General features: G+C 40.8%; 1 protein-coding gene and 1 non-coding gene across 4 annotated transcripts in view; one reads left to right on the forward strand and one right to left on the reverse strand.

The window, feature by feature from the left end:
- LOC141008223 (ELKS/Rab6-interacting/CAST family member 1-like) overlaps nt 1-22,117 on the reverse strand; it is a 132,356-nt gene extending 110,239 nt beyond the window's left edge. For 2 of the 3 annotated variants that reach the window (XM_073480481.1, XM_073480480.1), the window contains exons 1-4: nt 21,906-22,117; nt 8,519-9,387; nt 5,777-5,849; nt 5,380-5,535 (exon numbers count right to left, since the gene is read on the reverse strand). In XM_073480481.1, coding sequence (XP_073336582.1) covers nt 5,380-5,535; nt 5,777-5,849; nt 8,519-9,021 — 732 coding nt within the window. In that variant the 5' untranslated portion in view covers nt 9,022-9,387; nt 21,906-22,117. Of the gene's footprint in view, nt 1-5,379; nt 5,536-5,776; nt 5,850-8,516; nt 9,388-21,905 lie in introns of those variants that run through there. The other variant, XM_073480482.1, reaches the window with a different exon arrangement.
- trnak-cuu (transfer RNA lysine (anticodon CUU)) lies at nt 6,026-6,098 on the forward strand. Its single transcript has one exon. It is a non-coding gene; the product is annotated as a tRNA-Lys (tRNA).
- Nucleotides 22,118-22,168: the final 51 nt, after the last annotated feature.

Consider the following 22,168-nt stretch of genomic DNA (forward strand, 5'->3'; position numbering starts at 1 on the left):
CTTGGTTAAGGTTAGGGAAAGAGCTTGGTCTGTTTTAATACAGAAATAGTCAACAGTGACTTGAGACATAAGATTTTTTACCTTTAAAAGAGGTGCTTTTGCTGCCTAAACCTAATCACAGACAGGAGTCTGGATGCACACCATGTGACTCCAGTGTCCCAATATCGTTTTCAGATATTACAGACCATATTGGTGTATCACAGATATGTTGATATCTGCATATATGTTGTCCAATATGCACCAATATGAAAGCTTTTTTTGAGTGTTATAATGCAGAAAAAGATGCTCTGGGTAATTTATAATTGTTAAATTCCCAGAGCAGTTTACTGTTTCTGTGCACTGATGTCATTTTAGAAGGTAAAGTTTATTGTTTAACTGTAACATGTCCTGCCTCTGTTACTTATCTTTGCCCCAAGTATTTGATAACCACATTTAGGGATAATGCAAAAAATATGTGCATATCTGCTGATATACTGATGTCGAGGTTCAGCCCCAAAAGAGTATTGGTACATAAGAGTAGTAGAGAATGAACATAATCAGAGTAGATTACGTTTCACCACAATATAATTATGAAAACAAGTTAGTAAAATATACAAATGTAATTTCTAGGCAACAGGATTGGTCTCTAAAACCTGCAAACAAACTGAACACAATCTCATTGAGATTCATGTATTATCATAGAGGAGAAATGTTTCTCTATCTCTAGCCGACACACAAACACACACCTCTATTCCCAGCACCTTGAGTATTAGGTTAAATAATTGAGGAGAACGAAAACAGTGCAGCAGTAAAAGTACAACAGCCATTGACTGCTGCACTTTCTCCAACACACACATATACAACTTCTGACATCAGAGCACTGCCAAAACCTTCCATATCCACAAAACACACACACACAGTGTTGCAAGGAAACAAAAACATATGTGCTGCTTGATAAAAATAGAAATGGTACATGCAGTACCCACGCACAGACCCAAACATGCATGTCTCCATGTGCACATACTGGGTATACACTGACACACACACGCATAATACAAACACACAATTATAAACATGCAGGCAACCGTGCAGTTTGCATCTACACACACTAACACACACACACACACACACACTTATGTATACAAAAAGCCCAATTGTCCTGACACATAAGCGGGCCAACGAACACGCAAGGACACAGATTCCCTCCTGGTACAGTCCTCTCTGTGTGGCTTTTTCTTCCCTGTCGCACACAAACACAGCTTGCAACTGATTCCCCTAAAAAATGCATATGTGCAAATGAAATAAAGAATAAGTCACGCACATGCACAAATACAGTATATACTTGTGCGCACACACACAAACACAGTCTCAAACGCACCTGAAACTTTTATGAGACAAAATCTAGCCACCATACAACCCCCTGTTTCAGCATATACAGTATACAGTCTCCCTCTGTCTCACACATGCACACTCACACACATGGCGGTGTTGACGTCACACGGCTCGCCTGGAGTACAGTAGATGATAGATTGGATCTAGCAGGCCCAGAAATGGACAGACAGAGTGGTTATTGTTCAGCTGGTATGATTCAGCTCTGGGACAAAACCACGTAGAACAGTTAACAAGAATCACACGCAGTTCAAAAGCTTAGTAAGCATTAATTAAGTTGTGTAGCTTCATATAACACCTTATTGTGAGCATTTTGTTTCGATCATTATGTGTCATTTTAGCATTAAACTCTTCTTCCATACATGGATGAATTTTCAGGACAGGATAGTGACAGAGTGGAAACAGTGATGCTGAGTTGAACCCTGGATGTCATGGCTACAATCATCAAGCCAACTGCTGCTTGCCGTCTGCTTCAGCCTGCATATTTATCAAATGCAAGCCGACCACTGTTAGGAGTACAGAGGGGAGAAGAGGAAAAAAAGAGACAAAAAGAGACAAAAGGTGTGGGCTTTTTTGTGTCAAAAAGAAAGAAACTAATTAGAAGAAATGACGGACAGAAAGAAAAAGTAAAGCTTTCCTTGAGCATTCCAAACATTCCTTCATCTTTTTCCTTTTTTCTGCACTTCTCTTTCTTTCCCCGAGAAACATTGTGCATACCTGCTGTGATCAAAGAGGTGGAACAAATTGGGCGAACACACTCACACACACACACACACACACACACACACAACAGAAACCACAGCGAGGCAGCGCACTAAGAATGACAAAGGAGAGAAACAACACTGTCTACAACATTAGACTAAATACAGCAACATGCATCCAGATCAAAAGATTTCTAAGACCAAGCAGGGTGTGTCTGTTTTATTGACTTCAGCTCTGTGGCAAAATGGCTCCACAGGCACAGATGGAGAGCGAGGACAGAGAAGAAGGGAAGGACTGGGGCCGGTGACAGAGAGGGTGTCCGAAAGTGGGAGTGAAGTGGTGAGACGGAGAAGCCCAGTGAGAAGGAGATGGAGAGTGTGGTGACAATGAGTGGAAGATGTGGTAAGAGCAAACTGCAGCATGTGGGAAGCGAAACAAGAGCAAGCAACTGTTGGTAAAGAGGAAGAGATAATAACTTAGAGCTCTGTGGGGAAACAACAAAGAGCGTCGACTGAAAAATGAAAAATGTTTTTAATTCATTTCCGTGCAGACAGAAAGTAATAATGTAAAACAAAATATCTTTTCCCAAAACAACTGTGAGCTAACACTCCATCCTGAGAAAAGTTGGCGCCTCTTCCCTCTTGCCACTTTGATATTTTTAGAAAAAAGCATCACACAATCACAAGGAAGGCTAACATGAAGGTGCAGAATTTGCTTTCCTCCTCACTGCCTTTGTGAGCAACTAATCTCCAAAATTGCTCAGTTCAGAAATTAATTAAAATTATCAATAGAATGAGAGGAAAAACTAGTTTTCATGTTATGATGCCGATATGTTGTGTTGCAGAGATACCTAGTGAAGTTAGCGTGCTAACCAGCTACACTTGTCCCATCCTCATCCAAAGCTCCTGTGCTAGCAGTGCAAACAACAACACTCCTTTGGTGCCCTGAGCTCCCAGTCTGGACCACTAGATGCATGGCTAAACAAGCTAAATAGCTAATGGCACCTACAGTTAGCAGCAGTTAGCTATTACTTTGGTAGTTTTAATAACTGAAATGTGGCCAGTAATTACATATTGCACCTTTAAAGCTGCAATAAATCAACCATGGGTCGAAGTTTTATATGTGAAAGGGGTCGTTCATAGTGACGAAGCAGAAGATAATGATCACCAGCCTAATGGAGCTTTTTTTTTAGCATCTTTCAGCTCAGTGTTTTGGTTTGCTTGTCCACGACTTCACTTTCACTCTAACCGCTCTCTTCGCATCATTTTCAACCAAAAAGCTTTAATAAATTCACTGTTTGCAACCTGCCCAGCGACGAATGTCACAGTCGTCCTTTTAACTTTATAAGGTGATTATATGTCAATGTTGTGTTTATGGGCTTTTCTACTGCCATCTAGTGGCTGGAAAGTCAACAAATGTAGCTTTAATAGCAGTTTTAACAATAAAAATGTTATAAAATGTATCTGTTCCACTTACAAATCATATTCAAAGCCTAATTTTATTATCAACTAATCTCTAGATTGGTTCTTAGAATGACTCTATTAATTATTTGTTATACGAAAGCAAAAAAGAAATAGCCTGAGGTGGCATTTTCAAATAGTCTATTTTGTCCATAGAAGAGTCCAAAACAAAAAGATAACTGACTCAACATTATTTTAAATCAGCAAATCCTCAGATTTTTAGTGCTCGAACCAGCAAATGTTTGCATGTTTGTTTAATAAATAAATTAACTAAGTAAAAGATCCATTGTTGTCATCGTTGTTGAATGATTTTCAAACTGTTGAATAATTATCCCATAAAATATCTATATTTATCAGAATTAGCAATACAGGAGATGTTGTAGTATGTACGTAAGTATGACAATGTTGTAGATTATTATACTGTAATTTATTAGATCTTGTTCACAAAAGTCTGTGCCCAACAAGCACAAACATGACATCAGGAATGTCCGTTATTCTGGTTTTGAATCGTTGGTGACACATGGTAATAATGTGATTGGAAAGGATTCTTGCAGAGTGAGTGCAGACAGGATGAGAGGAAGAGATAAAGACAGAGGCGGGTGGAAGAAAGGTGAAGATAGTGGGCCGAGCATGAAGGAGGAGGTGAGTAAGTGAGGAAGCGTGGAGGAAAGAAGAAGGGAGGGTGGAGGGTGGAGATGAGATGTGCATTCCTCAGCAGGGGCGTGACACAGCGTGCATGTGTGCGCTGGGAGGTAACTTAATTCAATTTCGAACATGAAGATGATGGCAAAGACAGAGAGAGAGGAGGGAAGGTAGGAGGGAGGGAGGGAGGAAAGCGAGAGCTGACTCACCATGTGCTGACAGAAATAGAAGAAATGAAGGAGAATGAGGAAGAAGAGGAAGAAAAAAGCAGCGAGGGCACGGAGGAGAAATGAAGAGAAGGAAAGTGAAGGGATAATGAGAGGAGGAAATGAAAAGGATGCCTTCGGTTAAGAGTTTAAGAAGGAGAGAGAGTGTGTGTCACATATTTCTCAGCATTAGAAATCAGTAAATATTCTTGCATGTCTCTACATGTGCATTCACAGACACACACACACACCCAAAGAGGAGTGTGTGTAAGTGCAAAGGCAACTGAGGATTTTCTAGCAATGGCAGGAGGTCAAATACATGATAGATTTTTATTGTCTGTTCCTTTGTACTCTCACACACTTCATCACTTTAAGTGAGTGTGCACACACAAAACACACATGTAGACCCAGATGTTCACACACAGATACACACACACACACACACACACTACCAGCTGTAAATTTTCTCAGACAGAGATTTAATATCTGTAATTTCACAATCTCAAGACCTCAACACACATAAGAGCAATGTAATGATCATAATGTAGATGTGATTATTTCCTTGAATTGAAAATAAATGCGGCGAGGACCGAGCGCTTTCTGCACCCGTTTCAAGATGACAGCGTGTGAAATGAGTCACTGTGAGGCAGCGAGTGACTGCCAGCGTACATGTGTGCAAGTCATCTCTTGTATAATACTCCGGCCTCCTGCCAGACTAGCTGTGTCTCCATCTCATCCAGATGGCTTCCGTACCAAAAGACAGCTGGGAGTCCCCCAATCAAGCAGCACGCTTCATCTTTCTACCCGTCATCAAGGCCGCTTTTACAGCAGCGAGAAAAATCAACCAGAGCAGTTTCACAAATTTATGAGGGTAAGCTCCCCTTGGCGCCGAAATTAACTCAACCTCGGTCATTTTGTTGAACATATTCATCCATGGACGAAAGCCACAAGTAAAGACAGTCCAGAGATAGAAACACACCATACAGATGCCTTTTCCCTACCTGTGTTTCCTCCTGTACCATTCGGTACTGTTCCTTCCACACAGCTATCTTCGTGGCTTCATCTTTCCTCAGTGCCCTCTCTTTCTTCAGCTCTGGACTCCAAAACGTCTTAATGGAGTTCATGGAGGAGCTCAGCTTGGACTCCTTAGCCTCCAGCTAAAAGAAATAAAATGTTGTGACTTTGTTTTAATACATACATATTAACTGTGTTGTTGTAAACCCTTGATCATTGATGACTTGCCTCCCAAAATTACTTATTCAATTTACTTGCTTTAAGTTGTCCTAAAAGCTATAAACTTTCTTTTGAATCTAAGGTGGCAGGATTACCAGAGAAACACACAAGTACAACAAGAGCAAAACAGGATACAATCAACTGCAAAAGAAATGGATTACTTACGTCTCTGCGTAGCAGTTCGTTCTCTCTCAGCACTTCTCTTAATTGTGTCTGTAGATCTGACATTGCACCTTCTCTCACCTGTAAACACAAACAAACACACTGTATGACTTGACACCAGCAATGTCATCATTTTGTAAACATTTAAGGTTCAAAACAATTTGTTTAGTTGCAGCTGTCACTACGAATGGCAAACAACTCATTCTTCAGTTAATTCACTGGTGAAATTGGACCAATTTTCCTGTTCATGCAGCCTGGCTAGCTCAGTCGGTAGAGCATGAGACTCTTAATCTCAGGGTCGTGGGTTCGAGCCCCACGTTGGGCGATGGTGTTTTGGACTACTGCTTTGTCCACTCGTCAAACACTGGATTGAAATATACACGCTCTGTCAATGCCACCTGAACCTAGCACCCTGGGGTTGTTATAGAGCATCATTGTCTTAACTGAGCTCTAGCTTTCAGTTGTGAGGATGCATCAAGGTGCCAGTCTCAAGGGTTGTCTCCTTGCAGAGTAAAGAGACTTCTGGCCTCCAAATACCTGCAGGTTTCATCCCTGTAGCTTGATGACTATATGTCCCTATGTTCTTGGGTTTGAGCAGAGCCAACCCAAAATGTCCAAACCTGTGAGGATGTTCTCATTTCATTAAAATTAATTTAGGCATGAAATCAGACCCATTTTTCTGGTTCCTGCATCCTGGCAAGTTCAGTCAGTAGAGCATTATCTTTATCTCAGGGTCATGGGTTCAAGCCCAGTGAAGATGTTTTGGATTTCCCTGTCAGCTCATCGAATCACTTTGCCATGGATGTGTTGGGATCTTGTTGGAAAGACACAAACTAAAATATGTTGATTCAGTAAATGTCAACTGAAGCCAGGACATCTGAGCTTGTTGTAGAGTGTTCTTGACTTTAAGTTGTGAGGATGGCCGAGCAATCAAAGGCGCCAGACTCAAGGATTGTATCCTTCCTGAGAATAAAGACTTCTAGCCTAGACCCATATTTTAACTTCACTCAGCCCAGCAAGCTCAGTCAGTAGAGGGCAAGTCTCTTAATCTCAGGGTTGTGGGTTCAAGCCCCATGTTGGGCAGTGGTGTTTTGGACTGCACTGTCCACTCATCAAATCATATCCCCTTGCATGTCATGGATGGACACAGACAGGCTAAGTATATTAAAATACCTTATATTAAACAACAAACAGACACAGAGTGTCTTACAGTTCTGCAAAGTAAAAGGTAGAATAGGTTTAAAAATGTCTTAATTATCAACATTAAGTAAAACATCCTTACAATGAAGGTAACATAGTACATGAATGTAAAATACAAGAGAGGAAAGCTTTTGAGAGTTAAGGAGAATGACCAAAGTATTTTCTGTTTAAGAAATGATTAGAAACCAGTGGAGGAGGGAGGTATGAGAGAGAAAGGAGAGATACATCTTGTACAGATGAGCTTTTGGGTTATGACTAACGGTGCAGAGGGAGTGGAAGGGCAAACCTTAGTCTATTTAAACATATTGTATTAATACCCACACAGCTCTTATTTTATTAAGTTGAAGTGTTACTTTTGTTACATGCTCCCTCTCTGCTGGCCAGGATGTGTCACTGTGGATGGTGATTGGCTTCTTGCCTTGCCAGGTGATAGCGGTCTGGCTGATTGGGAATATCCAATAAGAGGGGGTAGGGCACTAGGCTCTGGTCTCTCTCTTGCTCTTGCTCTCACTTCAGTCCACCAGACAAGAGGTGCAGTCAGTGAGCCGGGAGGCTGGCTGAGGTATTATGTTTTTGATTTATGTTTATCTGATGGGTGCGGTAGTCCAGTTTTCGTGGCTGCATTTAAATCAGGTTTAGTTGTTCTGTTGTGTTAGGGTAGAGGGTTAGCCACCAGTTCTGATGACCCTGGTGGGTTGGTCCGGGAGGCTGCTCTTCTTTTGTTTATTTGGCCGGCCCATCAGTTTGTTTGTTTTGTTTGATTGTTTAGGGTTTTTCCCTTTTTGTTTGTTTGCAATTTATTTAATAAATTTACCTGCCTTTTAAAACTACAACTTGTTGTTTGTCTTGTGTTAGACCTCATTTTGGAGGGGGTCGTAACCCTAATTAACCTCATTAAACAGTTACTTGAATTTAGCTTAAATACCTAAAACCACCCTCCTCATTTCCTTCATTGATAAGGAGGATAATTCATGTGTGGCATTTGTTTTCTTAGTACGTCTCATCTTTTATCTTTTTCATTTTTACTTCAGATTCTTCACTCTTCCCTCAAAGATTATCGATACCTTGAACTGATTTCATCCACACATTTCTTATCTTTTGATTCTACAACATACTTCATTTGAACACTTAAAGCAATTTTCTTTTAAGATGACAAAGCGATTTTGCTGAGGCTTTGTGTTTTTATTCACAGAAAACAAAATGACTGAACCTATCCAATCTACCAATGCAATTATTGGAAATTCTGAAATTTTGGTAAGAATACGCTTATTTGCTTGCTTCAAAAGAGGTAGAAGCAAGATGTTGTGTGTTGTAGTTTTGTTCACACAATAGAAAAGCTTTAAAAATGTTCTCGTAGCATTAGTTTCTCTCAATTCTTTCATATTTATAACTGTACATGAAACATATAAGGCATTAAGATTTTGATAAATTCCCTAATTACTACAAAAAGGAACAAAATTACAAAATTTCCAATTTTCTTAATTTGTTGCTTTTTGTTGGTACACCTCAGCGTTCAGTTAAATAAAAAAGAAAACACTGCGACACCTCACCTGTCTCATGGAGTGGGGCACAGTAGACGCCTGTGAAGGTTGATTTTGCATCTCCCCTCCAAATGCTATTGCATCACTGGGCATGGCCGCTCCACCACCTCCTCCAGTGTTTATATTAGGACTGCTCCCCATGATGGCCGCTCTGACCCCATAGGGCATTCTGGTCCCAGCCCTGCCCAGGGTCATGGTGTTTTTGGGCAGCGAGGGATTCAGCCCACTGCCCAAGCTCCCAATGCCGACAGGGTCGTCAGCTGTGTCAGCGAAGTACATTGGACCGCCCGTTGCGTAGGCGGCATTTAGAGACTGAATATTCTCCATGGACAATGTTTTACCAGAGCCAGTGAGCCCGCCAGCAGAGCTGCTGCTGCTGTTTCTTCGGTGTCCAAGACGTGGGGAGCGAGGAAGCCGTGGGGAACGACCGGGACTTCCAGAAACTGACCCATTACCATTGGATCCAACAACATCCAGCTTTGAGACGGAACGGGAGCTACCGTACATGGTGAATTATGTTGTGTATACTGTAGAGATGAAAGCGTGTCTGGTTCAAATGAATAAATCAAGTGAATCAAAAATACATGCTGAAAATTACACAAAAACTCAGATCAGTAAAAGCAAAAAATGAAGGATGGATGTCAAATCTGAAAACCTAAATGTAACAGCTGAAAACACAAACTCCTATCCGTCTTCTATTGCAGGCTTTCGTGACTTGAAATATCCTGATGCAGCGTTGACATAGCTGTGATCACGGCCTTTCCAACACCCTCACAGTAATCAATGGGCTTTGTTAGAAAGCAGTAATCAATGGGGTATCCCTTTAGATGAAGGCAGCCAGCTTATCCACAAGGCCAGGGATGATGGGATCACCTAAAAAGAAAGGAGAAAGAGACAAGGACTTAGAGATCAGTTGAAAAAGGATACACTGCACTTAAGGTACAAAGACATACAGTGGATTGTTACTGGGTTATGGTTTTGATTAACCTATTTTTGAGCAATAGAAGAAAAACTGAAAAAAGTAGCCAAATACTCAAACTTAAAGATTTGATAACTTTTTAATCCATTGGGTTTTGACTGTTGGGTATTTTGACAGACAGCAGCTTACTGGCCAAAACGCCAGTATGTTCCATGTGACTGATGTAGGAACAGTAATATATCATATGGCATTGGCGTTTACAGGGTACAAAATAGAAAAGAACAAGACTAAGGTTCTACAGCAATGTTATTGGTTGTTAACTGTTACATAACTAAACCAAAGTGTTTAAAGGACAAATGTTGAACTGATGATGGCGCTAGATGTAAATACCAGGGGTTCATAAAAACCATGAATATCTCCATCAAATTGCTGGATCATGACAGCTGTAAAGCTAGAGGAAAGGTCATGGAATCACCTCAGTAATTTGGCTTCATCCTCTTGGGAACATGAATGTTGTACCAAAATTGTACCAATTGTACCCAATCTTGTAGACGTAAAGATAACTCACTGAATAAATAAAAACTCACACCTTTTTTGGTGCTAAATCAGAAGTCAGAGGATCACCAAAGTCAAAAGAAATCATCCTCTGGACACTTCACAATTTCATGGTGATCCATCCAATGTTTGTTGAGATATTTCTGTCTGGAACAAAGTGGTGGATCAACCGAGAGACTGACACCGACCAACAGCCACATCGTCATCGGAGGACTATTTATAACTCCCAAGCATTTAAAAACAGACATTATACAACACAACTGCAGGCCAGGGGCAATCGATGATTGAGTATATTGCTCTCTATATCTAGATCATGACCGTCATGTTGTTATGCTATACGTGCCCTTTTTGCCGATAATCACCAAAGATGCTCAAAAATACTTCTTCTGCTTCCTGCCTGACATGTACATAAATGCACAGTAAGTGAGAGATATGTAAGGCACTCAGTCCACACATTTGTGGACTGAGTGCCAAGTCATGTCAAGTGTTGGCTCCATCTACAACAAGCATCATACAACATGTCGGTTCAAATGATAGCCGCCTTCTCTCAGCCACCCAATACAACTTCTTCTTCTTACGATGACACTAACCCCTCTGGTCATCGCATCGCAAGTCCTTCAGCCATTATAAACTGGGTGACATCAGATAACATTCAATCAGCTAATTTAACGCTCTTACAAGCGAATAATTTGTTTTCCTGCTGGATGAGTTACAAGTCTTAAAATAGAATTATCCCCCTTTTTTTAAGTCAGTCAATTACATCTCGTAATTAATCCATTTTATTCTGCTATAATAACGCAGGAAGAAAACATAAAACCAAAAAAAGATAAGTAAATGCTCATCTGCCCTATTCCAGTTAATTGTATATGAGTCACACTGGAGTGACATTTAATGGGTTACATTAATAACTGGATGGATATGCCAAACATGTAAGCTGCTACATTTCAAATAAAGCAGAAACACCATGAAATTGTATTCTTGTCATGCTTTTACAGCCTAGTAATAGTCTGTCTGTGTGTGTTTGTGTGTGTTGGATTAAATAAATAACTTACATTTTTTAAACAGATTAAGTCAATCAGGTCAAAGAAATATTGTAATTAACTGTGTAAAAATAATGAAAAATGTCATTCTTTTCATGCTCTTCTTTGAACTCAATTTAAAGGTGTAATAAGTAACATTTTTACTGTTTTTTTGGAAACATGAACATAATTTATGTGCACAACTAGCTCACAAAAGTTGCTGATAAATGCCTCAGAGGCTGCTCTAATTCCCAACGCCCCCTGAACTCCCCACCGTGTGAAATTTTGGGTTCAATACAACGGTAGGTGTTACCTCTGCAGTCAGTTTCTGTATCTCATATAGAGATACAGTAACATTTACAGCTACTTCAAATCGATGGCCAGCTGCTCAACAGTCGTCATTCGGCCATTTGGGTATCCTTGGAGACAGTGATGTCATCCTCAGGTCAGTGGACACATGACCCATACGACACACACACTGGCCATCTGATCCACATTCTCCCCTTACTGGAATGGCCTCAAGTGAACTAAACTGCTTCATAAATAGTGGGCAGCACACACAAAAATAAAGAACTTATATTTTTTTAACTTGTTTCTCCTCTTTAACAGATGATAATTCTTAGGGTGTAGGAATATTTACCCTCTAGTATTTAAATACTGTGACTTTGACCTTAAAACTGCTAACAGCTGTCTGTAACGTTAGTCATCGAGGAATGTGAGCTGTTGAAGAAATAGTAATGGCTGATTTCCAGTATTGCTCAATATGAAGTTAGTATTCCAGTATTGTGAGAGAGAGAGAGAGAGAGAGAGAGAGAGAGAGAGAGAGAGAGACATTACGAACAAAAGTTGAGTATAGACATAGACATTGACAAAATTATGAAGATTTAAAACTAGTACCTTGCTTCTCCCCTCAACATGCAAATTAGTAACTACAAAAGTAGAGACCCTTTTACAGGGATGTCAAAGGATATGTTCACCCAAAAATGAAAATTCAGTCATTATCTACTCACGCCCATGCAGATGGAAAGTTGCGTGAAGTTTTGTATTCCACAAAACATTTCTGGAGATTCACAGCAAAACAGCATTGCAGCATCCCCTTAAACAACTGAAGTAGCAGAGGACTTGTTTTAAAACATAAAAACAACCCCCACAAAGGCCCCATACAGCTCGTCGAGCATAATCCAAGTTTTTGGAACGACCAACACGTGGTCGAGTTGTGCACCCACACTTTTAGCTCAGCAGCTAAAGTGAAGAGTTCAGCTTTAAAAGGGGTGTAAATTATGTCTTTTAAATGTATTTTTATTCCAGGTGTTTTTTAAGTTTTAAAACAAGTCCCTATCTGCTTCCGCTGTTTAGGAGAATGCTGCAATGCTGTTCTGATGTGAAGCGCCAGAAATGTTTTGTGGAGTAGATAATGACTGAATTTTTATTTTTTGGTGAACTTATCCTTTTATAGCCCTGCAGTAGGGTCTCTTTCTGTTCTGCTCGGCACAGATGTCTGGCCATGGAGACGTTAGAGATTAGACAACCAGTCATTTACAGCCACACACACCCAAATGCAAACATCTGCTTCGTCTACCTTAAGGCCAAAAACACACACCTGGACAGAAACAGGCCAAGACCCTGCCTCTGGCACAGACGCACTCCCACACATGTACGTACAGTACATACAGTGCTCTTTTTACACAAACACATACACACAGAGGAAAAACTGTGTACACGTGCAGATGGACACACATATACAACAACCCAAATACAACCATTTAGACACAGATGAACACACACATGCACATCAGCTCAGTGGCCGTGAGTGATAATGTCACTGACAACACACACATCTAATGCTCCAGAGAGAGAGAGAGACAGAGAGAGAGAGAGCAAATTTTTGCTGTTGTTGCTGTTTGAGGATTAAGACTTGGTTTCATGGTTAAGGTTATAATAAGGATTAAGTTAGGGTAGGGATAAGGATAAGGATTGGGGTTAGGTATCTAGTTCTGATTGTTAAGTTTAGGGTAAGGAGCTAGGGCAGTGTTTCTCAAACTTTTTAAACCATGACCCACTTCCAATACAATAGCAAAGGCCTACTCTATTCAGCTTACTGTTTTGCACCATTTGCTGCTAACAGTAGCAGGAACTTAACTAGCCACTAGCACGTCTGCTCAGTTCACTGTTGTCAACTTCAGTTTAAACTAGGCAGCTCAAAATATTCTACTCCTGCTTCGCGCTTCTCTTCCTGATGGTTGCCATTTGGAGCCAAGTTTGTATTGTTTCTAAATATTTTATTTAACCTCCATTTACTATCTTGCCATCACAATTTGAGTTTAGCTCGAAACTAATCATGGATGACACATACGGAACAATGAAGAAAGTGGTCAGTATGTTGATTCACAGATATTTATAAACTAATCATTACCTCATGATTTATTAATGTAGTATCTCTCAGTCTGTTCTCTAGGAACTCATCAATAACTACTACACCACTACTAACTACTCATTGATGATTCATTAACAATCAAGCATCCCTGATATATTCCTTACTCACTCCTCAGTAACTACTCACATTTTTGGGTACCTTATTGTAAAGTGTTATCAAAATATGTTTTTAAATTAACTTATTTCATTTAAAGAATTTATATTTCTGGGAAGTAGCTCATGTACCACAGTTTGAGAACAGTGGAGCTAGGGAATGCATTATGTCAATGAGGGTCCTCACAAATGTGTCTGCGTGTGTGTGTGTGTGTGTGTGTGTGTGTGTGTGTTCAGGGCTTTTCTCCTCCTCCCCTCTGGACCTGCTGACCTGTAGATAATGTATATGCTCATGTCCCAATTCTCCCAATGATGCACAACAATGTTCAGTAGGTCTAGCGTCTTTTTGAGCCTTTATTCAAGGATTTATTGAACACACAGTTATGACCTGTCTCTGCTCGTATATGTTGAGTGTTTGGGTTGTTAAAAGCCTTGCTCAAAGGCATCTCTGCTTAGTTTTGGAAATAAAAAACCACTTCCCCTGCTCATATTTTCAAGCTGTTCTCTGTGCCAACAGTAGGGCGGCGTCAATCAAAGTATCACAATTTAGCGATAACATTATTTGTCTTGGGTGATTACGTTGGTCTGAAAGAGGGACAGGAGAATAAATACACATATCCTTCTCCTTCTGAACTGCTTATCTTGTTTAGTGTTGCAGGGAGCTGGAGCCTCTCCCAGCATGCATTGAGCAAGAGGCGGGGAACTGCATACCCTGGACAGGTCACCAGTCTATCACACGGCTAAACACACACACACATTTCTTTTTCTTTTTATTGGCATGAGAACCTCATGGAAACCACAACACACACCATGTTGTGTTTTCTGCAGTTCAAGTCTAAGGGTCACATGAATAAACCACCAGTGTGTCCCACAATTTGGGGATTTATTTGTGGTGGTTTTAGACTCAAGGAGAGCTAAGGGTGAGGAACAGTAAACAAACCAAGAGTCAGATATAAATAATAATAGCCTCAAGCTTTTGATTTCACATAAACCTACCACAAACTTTTTCATAAATCTTCACTTTCAGCTCAATTTCCAAGAAGAAACAGAAATACCAGCACCAAACACACCTATGACGCAGTTGGCATCATGAGGTCGAGAAAACACTAGCATATGACTGTTCAAGACCCATCTGTCTACAGGCTCACCATCCCTCATGCCCTTTCACACCAGTGTGAGAAAGCAATGTGGCTCTGTCTTAAGTAACATCTGTTAAGCACAGCTACGCCAAGAGTTCATGAAAGTTCATTCTTGACCTTGGAAACAGTCGTGTTTATCAGCAGATGGAGTTTGCTGGAGTTGAAAACCGTGAAAACTAAGCATGTAAGAAGATGATGCAGCAAGATTTTCTTTCGTCAATTTCAAGTTCATGCTTGCAACTCAATGTTATCTGATGAGCCAATGTGCAAAGGTTTGTTATGACCATATCTATAGCTGCAAATTGTGTTTATTTTCATTTAATCTTTTGATAAAAAAATGACAGAACACAAGGTGACATCCTCAAATATGTTGCTTTGTCTGACAAACAGTTTGTCAAACAAGTTTATATCATAAAAGATTAAGAAAACCATTAAAATTCACACTTGAGAAGCTGGGCCCTGTGCATTTTTGCCATTTTTGCTTTAAAAAAAGTTAAATAACCAACAGATTAAACTACAATGAAAATAATCATTAGTTGCAGCACTACTGTGCTATATATAATATCTAGCTACAAAATACCTGATTAAAACCACAGAACATTCTGAAAAAGATCCTACAACAAGTTCAGGAGTGAACCTGAGAACCAAAATAACCTCATCCCCTTTATGTCCACAAAACACTCTGCAGGAAACTCCAGTACACACAACGCCCTGCATTTTATCCTCTGCCTCCTCGTACTGTGACTAACAGCCATTCTGCATGTCTCATCTTTTCTCCACACTCTGTGTTGTCTTAGGCCTCATGAAATCCCAGAATATCACACTAGGCTACCAAGAAAGTCTTTGTGGTGGAATGCCAAGTACTGTACTTGTGCAGATAACCAGTAAGTGCCGGCACAGCAGAGAACAGACTTCACATTTTGTTGTCAGTTTCCCAACACAGCTCAAACTCAAAACTCAGAACATATTATGCCCCTTTAAGTAGGGCAGCACAATTTGGGGAAAAATTTATATTGTGATTATTTTGACAGATATGATTGTGATTCTCACGGTCAGTGGGCATCACAATTTTCATTTTCATTTGTAAAAATTTTAGTTGAAATCATTCAAAAATTAACAGAAAAACATCAGAATGTGAAGAAATAACAGTGTTGACATTATTATCTTGAAGATATATCTATTGAAGCTCAAATGCTAACCAGCTAGCCTCAGTCCTTCCCAGTCCAAAGCTCCCCTGGTGTTCCAAGTTCACAGTATGGACCACTAGCTGCACGGCTAACTGAGCTAAATAGCTACCAGCAACTACAGTTGGCAGCAATTAGTGGTTACTCTGGTGATATGCTGCCCCCTATTTGTTTTGAGTATGAATTTGACATGTGGCCAATTCTTACATACTGCCTCTTGTTTTATGTGCCCAGCAGGGGCAGAGGGTTTTGTTATCTTTCTCCCTCTCTCCTCTGTCTCTCCCTCCCCTAGTTTTCCTTCAGGTGCTGACAAGGTGATGAGCTGCACCTGAGAGGCCATGAAGCCACCGCCCCCTGTTGCAATGATTTCTGGCGTGGCCAATCACCTGTCTGGAGGCCCAATAAAAGGGAGCCTGGCTGGGGAGCTCAATCTCTCATTTTGCCCTCACATGATACAGATGCTCTGGCAGACTTGGTTTTGTTGTGGATTTTTAAAGGTATGTGGTGGGAGAAAGGAGTTAGGTAAGTTGGAGTGCCCTATACATTTCATCACGTAGTAAACTCTGTCTAAAAACACTAGTTTAGCGGTGGATGGATGCCACGTGTATCGTTTTGGAAGTTGTTTTGAACACTTTTTTTTTTTTTTTTTTTTTTTTAGAGAAGACAGGTTTTTGTGTTGTGTTTTGAATAAGAATTAGAATTAGTATAGGCCTTGTTTTGTTCAATTGATTTCATTGCTTTGGCACTCCACCTCCCTCCTTTCCTCCCCCATATTTTGTAAACCTTGGCAAGTTGTGAGTTAAGTTCATCCTCAATAAAGTGTTTTTCTTTAACCGTTAACTTTGTCTTGTCTCAATCCTTGATTTGTTGTGTCCTGTTCCCCCTGGACATAACAAAGGGACGTAACACTCTTTTAATGCTGTTATGTCACACATTTTACTTTTTTATATTGCTATTTTCTTAACATTTTGAATAATTGTTTTTTTCCTACTTTAAGAGTAATGGAAACCTGTTAGCAAACAATTGGCTATTTACATGTCCAACAGATACAAAAAAACATTACTTTGGAATTGTGTTTGTCCATCTGCTAAATTGGGTCCAATATTCACTCTTTTAGATGTTTTTGGTCTCTACCAACTCCTGAATGAAATGTCTGGCTTGGTAGCTAAATGACCACTTTGTTCACCACCTTGTTGCTAAGCTAATATTGTCTTTGTGCTTTTTGGTGATGGGCAGGTGGTCTACAGAGGGGATTTTAGAGCTATTTTACTGAAAACAATGCTGCAAGTGAAACAAAACATTTAAGTTGTGGGCTGGAAAACCAAAACAATGAGCTCAAAAACACTACAAAGGAACTGCAAAGTCGGGTGATGCTTATGTATGACTTTGTCACAACAAGCTGAGCAAATCCATTTCACGCACAAGTAGTCATGTGATCCATTGTCGATATAAAAATGCTCACCTTTTAATGATTCAAATGACACTGGCGCTTATGACCGAGCCTAGCAGACATGATGAGGAGGTTTTTAGTTATCTAATATGAAATCGGGGCTGCAGCTGTTTTATCAAGTAGTTGGTTGGTATATAAAATATGCCGGTGTTTACCAAAGCCCGGGATGATGTCCTCAAATGTTACCGAAAGATATTCACTGTCATAGAGTAGACAAAATATTCCACAAAGTACCACAAAATATTCATGTTTAAGAAGCTGGGATCGGAGAACTTGGACTTTTTTTTTTCTCATAAAATTACTAAAAACGTGACTCAATTATCTAAGTAGTTTGAGATTATTTTTAAGGTTGGCAACTAATCGATTTATCATTGCAGCTCTGTACTGTATGAGAGGATGTTTGATTATAATACTTCTACCTCATTCTCCCATCCCTCTGTCTCCTACCTCGAATCCCCCCTTTCCCTCTCCGACTCTAACTTGTCTCCGCGATGCTTTCATTTCCTCTCGCTGCCTCTCTCTTTCTCCATCAGCATTCCTGAAGGTGTTCAGCATGTTCTATTTATGTGACAACCCCGCATCCATCTGTCACACTGCACAATGCAACACGCGCACACAAACACACACCACTCAACCTATACTTAGCCGGCTGTGGTGTTTAAGCGTGGGTGCTGAATTTGACAAAGTTTGTCTCTCGCCTTGGGACCGGGGCTCATAAAAACACATTATACTCATCCTGAATATTATTATTCACCATTACTCTCTGTTCCTGTCAGGGTCCTTGTGATATGATGTGGCTGGAAAGGATTCACTGGTACTGTGTGGGGATTCACATCTCACTGAAAGTCAACTAGACAGCCCTGCTGAAGGGGAGAGCCGTCCTCGCTCTGCACCTGATCTGTCTAAAGATTTAAGTGGATGACCCGACATTCACCGGATTTTGCTTTTTTTTACCCTCACAGCTACTTTTACATGACGATCATGACGTCACCGCTCTGAAAACCAGAAAACCAGCTATTTGTCTAAAGAGTGCAGAGGAGATGGGAAGTATTAACTCTTAGTAAATAAAGCTTCTAAGACGAAAGAGCCAACAAGCGAAGTGTAGGAGTAACTTTTAAGAACAACTCTTAAGTCATATGATTAATAATGTGTGTACTGAGCAGGAATAGCTAATCAATGCAAGGATTTACCCTCCATCTCCCATATTGTTCCTTTAAAAAAAAATCTTATTTAAATGTAAGATGTTTTCCTGCAAAACTATTATTTTATTTTAATCTTTAAAGAAGTTTGATTGTGTAAGATTGAAAGAAAAATAATTAGATTATTTAGATAATCTAAATGTTTCAGTCACTTTTTCTAAGCAAAAATGTCACAACATTTGATGGTTCTAGCTTCTTAAATGTGCTCTCCATGTGCAGTTTCATGATGTATTGAGCTTTCTCAGACTCATTTAGCACCGCTGTACATTGTATAGCTCACGCAGTGCTGCCGTTTGGTTTTGAGTAACGGATCATTAGTGGTTTGGCGAGGATTCACAGACATAAGATATTGTCTCCATGTCAGGGCGTGATATTGATGACAAATCATAATGTTAGTTTTGTGCTGCTTTATGTTTTTTTTAACTGAATTGCAACTAAAACAAATTCTACAGGATTTATGTGAGGAATAGAAGAGCACAAAAAAGGTTTTTTTGTGTAGTTTCCCGCAAGGAGAAAAATCAATTAAAACTGGAAAGGTTTTTTTTTTTTTTTCAATTAACTGAGCAGCCCAATTACACTTGGGAGAAAATATAAGGCAGAAGATGTCTGAGCAAGATACAGATTTTGGCTCACCACAGAGACGACTTGTAACTTTACTCTGTGCCACTGGTTCTATCAGCGATAAGACATATAATATGGTTCAGACACTGGAAAGCACAACACTGATAAGGGACAGATAGCATCAGCTCCGGTCTATTGTGTGCCACAGGAAATTAATCCGAGATGCAGGCTGGGCAAACAAAACGTGCATACAATCAGACGTTCACACACACCGTGACTCACACACATCCATAAATACACCGATGCAGGAAAAGCACATCGATGCCATGCACATACAAACACACACACACACAGCACACTTATCTAATCCTGGCTGCTGCCTACATAACAAATATGGAAAATGTGCCGTTGAGACTTGACGATTAACACAAAGGCAGGGAAGCACAAAACTAATTCGGGAGTGTGTAGTAGTTAATGGAAGAGAAAGTGAGAGAGGAACTCCCCCAGGCTCGTCCTGTAAAGAGGAATGTGCTCGTACAGTCAATTTGCCAAGTTAAATAGAGATGAAGGGAGTTGAGAAGGTGACCCAAACAGCCCCTGGAAGTCTGTCTGTCTGTCTGTCTGTCTGTCTGTCTGTCTGTCTGTCTGTCTGTCTATCTATCTATCATGGGCTTGTGACAAAAATTAGTTCTGGGTTCTGATTTGAAAGAGCTTCTGTCCTTGTCAGGCTAGGTTCCTCACGACGTTGCAAAGTGTTGAGCCTTCGGGCCAAAAATGTCTACCTTTGATGTTGAGCCTGGACATGGAGGAGTCAGAAGGCTCTCAGACTGTGCACAAGTTGCAACAGACCAATTATTGACTGGTCTTGACCTGGTCTCTGAGTTTTTGGTGGTCTTGACTACAACACTGAGTGCAGCAATTGAGTAAATTGGCACTTCCATCACTTTTTCTTCTAAATACATTTGTACTGCGAATGCATATTGGTTCAAAATATCTGTTATTATTGGTAAGGCTGAATGATTAATCAATTTTAGATCAAAATCGCGATTTGAAAAAAACACTTTAGCAAATCGCAGAGGCTGCGACTAATTTTGCTGCGGGACACGCGTCTGACCCGTGGCGTCTTCATAGTGTGACAGTCATGCTTGCCAATCAGAAATGCCGTGCTCCTCGTGTACCAATCATGCTCACCAATCAGACATGGTCCAAGGCGACTGCGTATACGTCTACCAACAACAACCCAAGTAAAACCTTAGATTTGTGGTGCGGATAAATGGTGTCCTCTGATCCAGCAGCAACCTTGGATGATTTAGTAAGAAAGAAAGGCGGCAACAAAAAAAGGTGCTATGCGAGACATGTCGGGAAACAGTTGCCACACCAAGAGGCAACACCACAAACTTGTACCAGCACTTAAAAAAAACACCACAGGCACCTATGACCAGTGTACGGCAAAAAAGCCAGCTGAAACAAGTGATACACAGTGAATATTGTGAATCTTGACTTCGAATCGCAATATTGGTCAGAAAATCTCAATTAAATTTTTTTTCCTAATTCGGTCAGCCCTAATTATTGGTCTCCTTGATTACTAATAATCAGTATCGGCCCTGAAAAATATATCGGTCAGCCCCTTTCTATCAGGAACCAAAAGTTTATACTGATACAGCTGCAGGGACAAGGACCAGGCCATGCAAAGTTTTGAAAAACATTATCAAAACTTATTCTTAAACAAAAGAAAACAGCTTTAGAGCAGTGTTTCTAACTGCCTTGAGGTGTGCAGGGCCTGGGCCATTTAAAAATGTCCAACTGTTTACAATAATCAGTGGAAGGAAGCGGCTCAGTTGTTCCCTGACTGGATGGGGCGGTGCAGAGAAACAGAACTGTGGGCGGAACACGGAGGAAATCACGGCGGCGTCCCCACCTCTCCCCACCCCATCGCTTCCCACTCTCAGCCCCTGCGGGGTATTGCAAAACACACGCAGCACATTTCACCTCCCCACCTTTATCGATCACGATCATATCGTTGTTTGACTCATATCGATTTGCTTTGTAAAGATGTTGTTCCAACCTCGCTTGATCTCGTCTCGACTGAGTGCATGCGATCCGTCAGCTGGCTGGCTGCTGACAGTCCTGTGCGTTAACAAAACAAAATAACATCATTTTAGAGAACTTGAAAGAGTTCAAACAACCTGCCTGAGGAAATTGAGGGAGACAGTTGGGAATATCACAAACACAACTAAAAGTCCCCGTGGGAATATTACAGCAAGAGGTTAAACTTCATATCGACTACCACTGGCACAGTTTAAGCCCCTCGGGGAGATGAACACACAATAAAGTACAATAAGGTCACTGTGAGGGAATATAAAAGGGAGCTACAAGGCTGTCAGCCGCCTGCAACACATTGAACAGATTGATAATCGCATTTAGAGACAGAGACGAGACACACTGTTGTGTTATTAGCCTGTTATATCGAGGGAAAGCCTCTGACTGTACAGCTACAATTGGTTTATTGAACAAAACGCCTCGCTGTAAAGGGGCTCCCATTGTCCCATAAAAAAAAATACAAAATGTACCCTGATGACAGCGGACGGGACACGTACCGTGGGTCTCACAGCTGACCTGAAGCTGCAGCCATCAAATTTTAATTATGTTATTTGCTGGTGTTCCCGTTATAACGACTCACACAGACATGTGAGGCTGGACGGTGAGTGGCTAACATGTCTGTAACCCACACACACACACACACACTCACACTCACACGTAGGTAGGTAGGCCTGTGTAATAAAACATGCATGTGTACACGCACACACTCAAAGACTGCCAGCTAAGTTCCAGTACTCACTGCGGCTGTGTTTACGTTGCTGCCCCCCCGGTTGTGAAATAAGCTAAGAAAAAGGCCAGTCACATATCCTCTTCAGTTATTCCGCCGCTGTCAGAGCCTCAAAGTGACGTTTTCGTAACGTAACAGACGGTCAGCCGAGGTGAAACGCTCTCTTTCGGGGCTGCCTCCCCCGTCTTGTAGCTGTCTCCCTGCCTGCCTCCTGTCTCTCTCCTCTGTCTGTCTTTCCCTCCTTCCCGTCTCTGCCAGCTCCGCCACTGGTGGCT

This window comes from Pagrus major, chromosome 14 (assembly GCF_040436345.1).
Source record: "Pagrus major chromosome 14, Pma_NU_1.0".
Classification (NCBI taxonomy): Eukaryota; Metazoa; Chordata; class Actinopteri; order Spariformes; family Sparidae; genus Pagrus; species Pagrus major.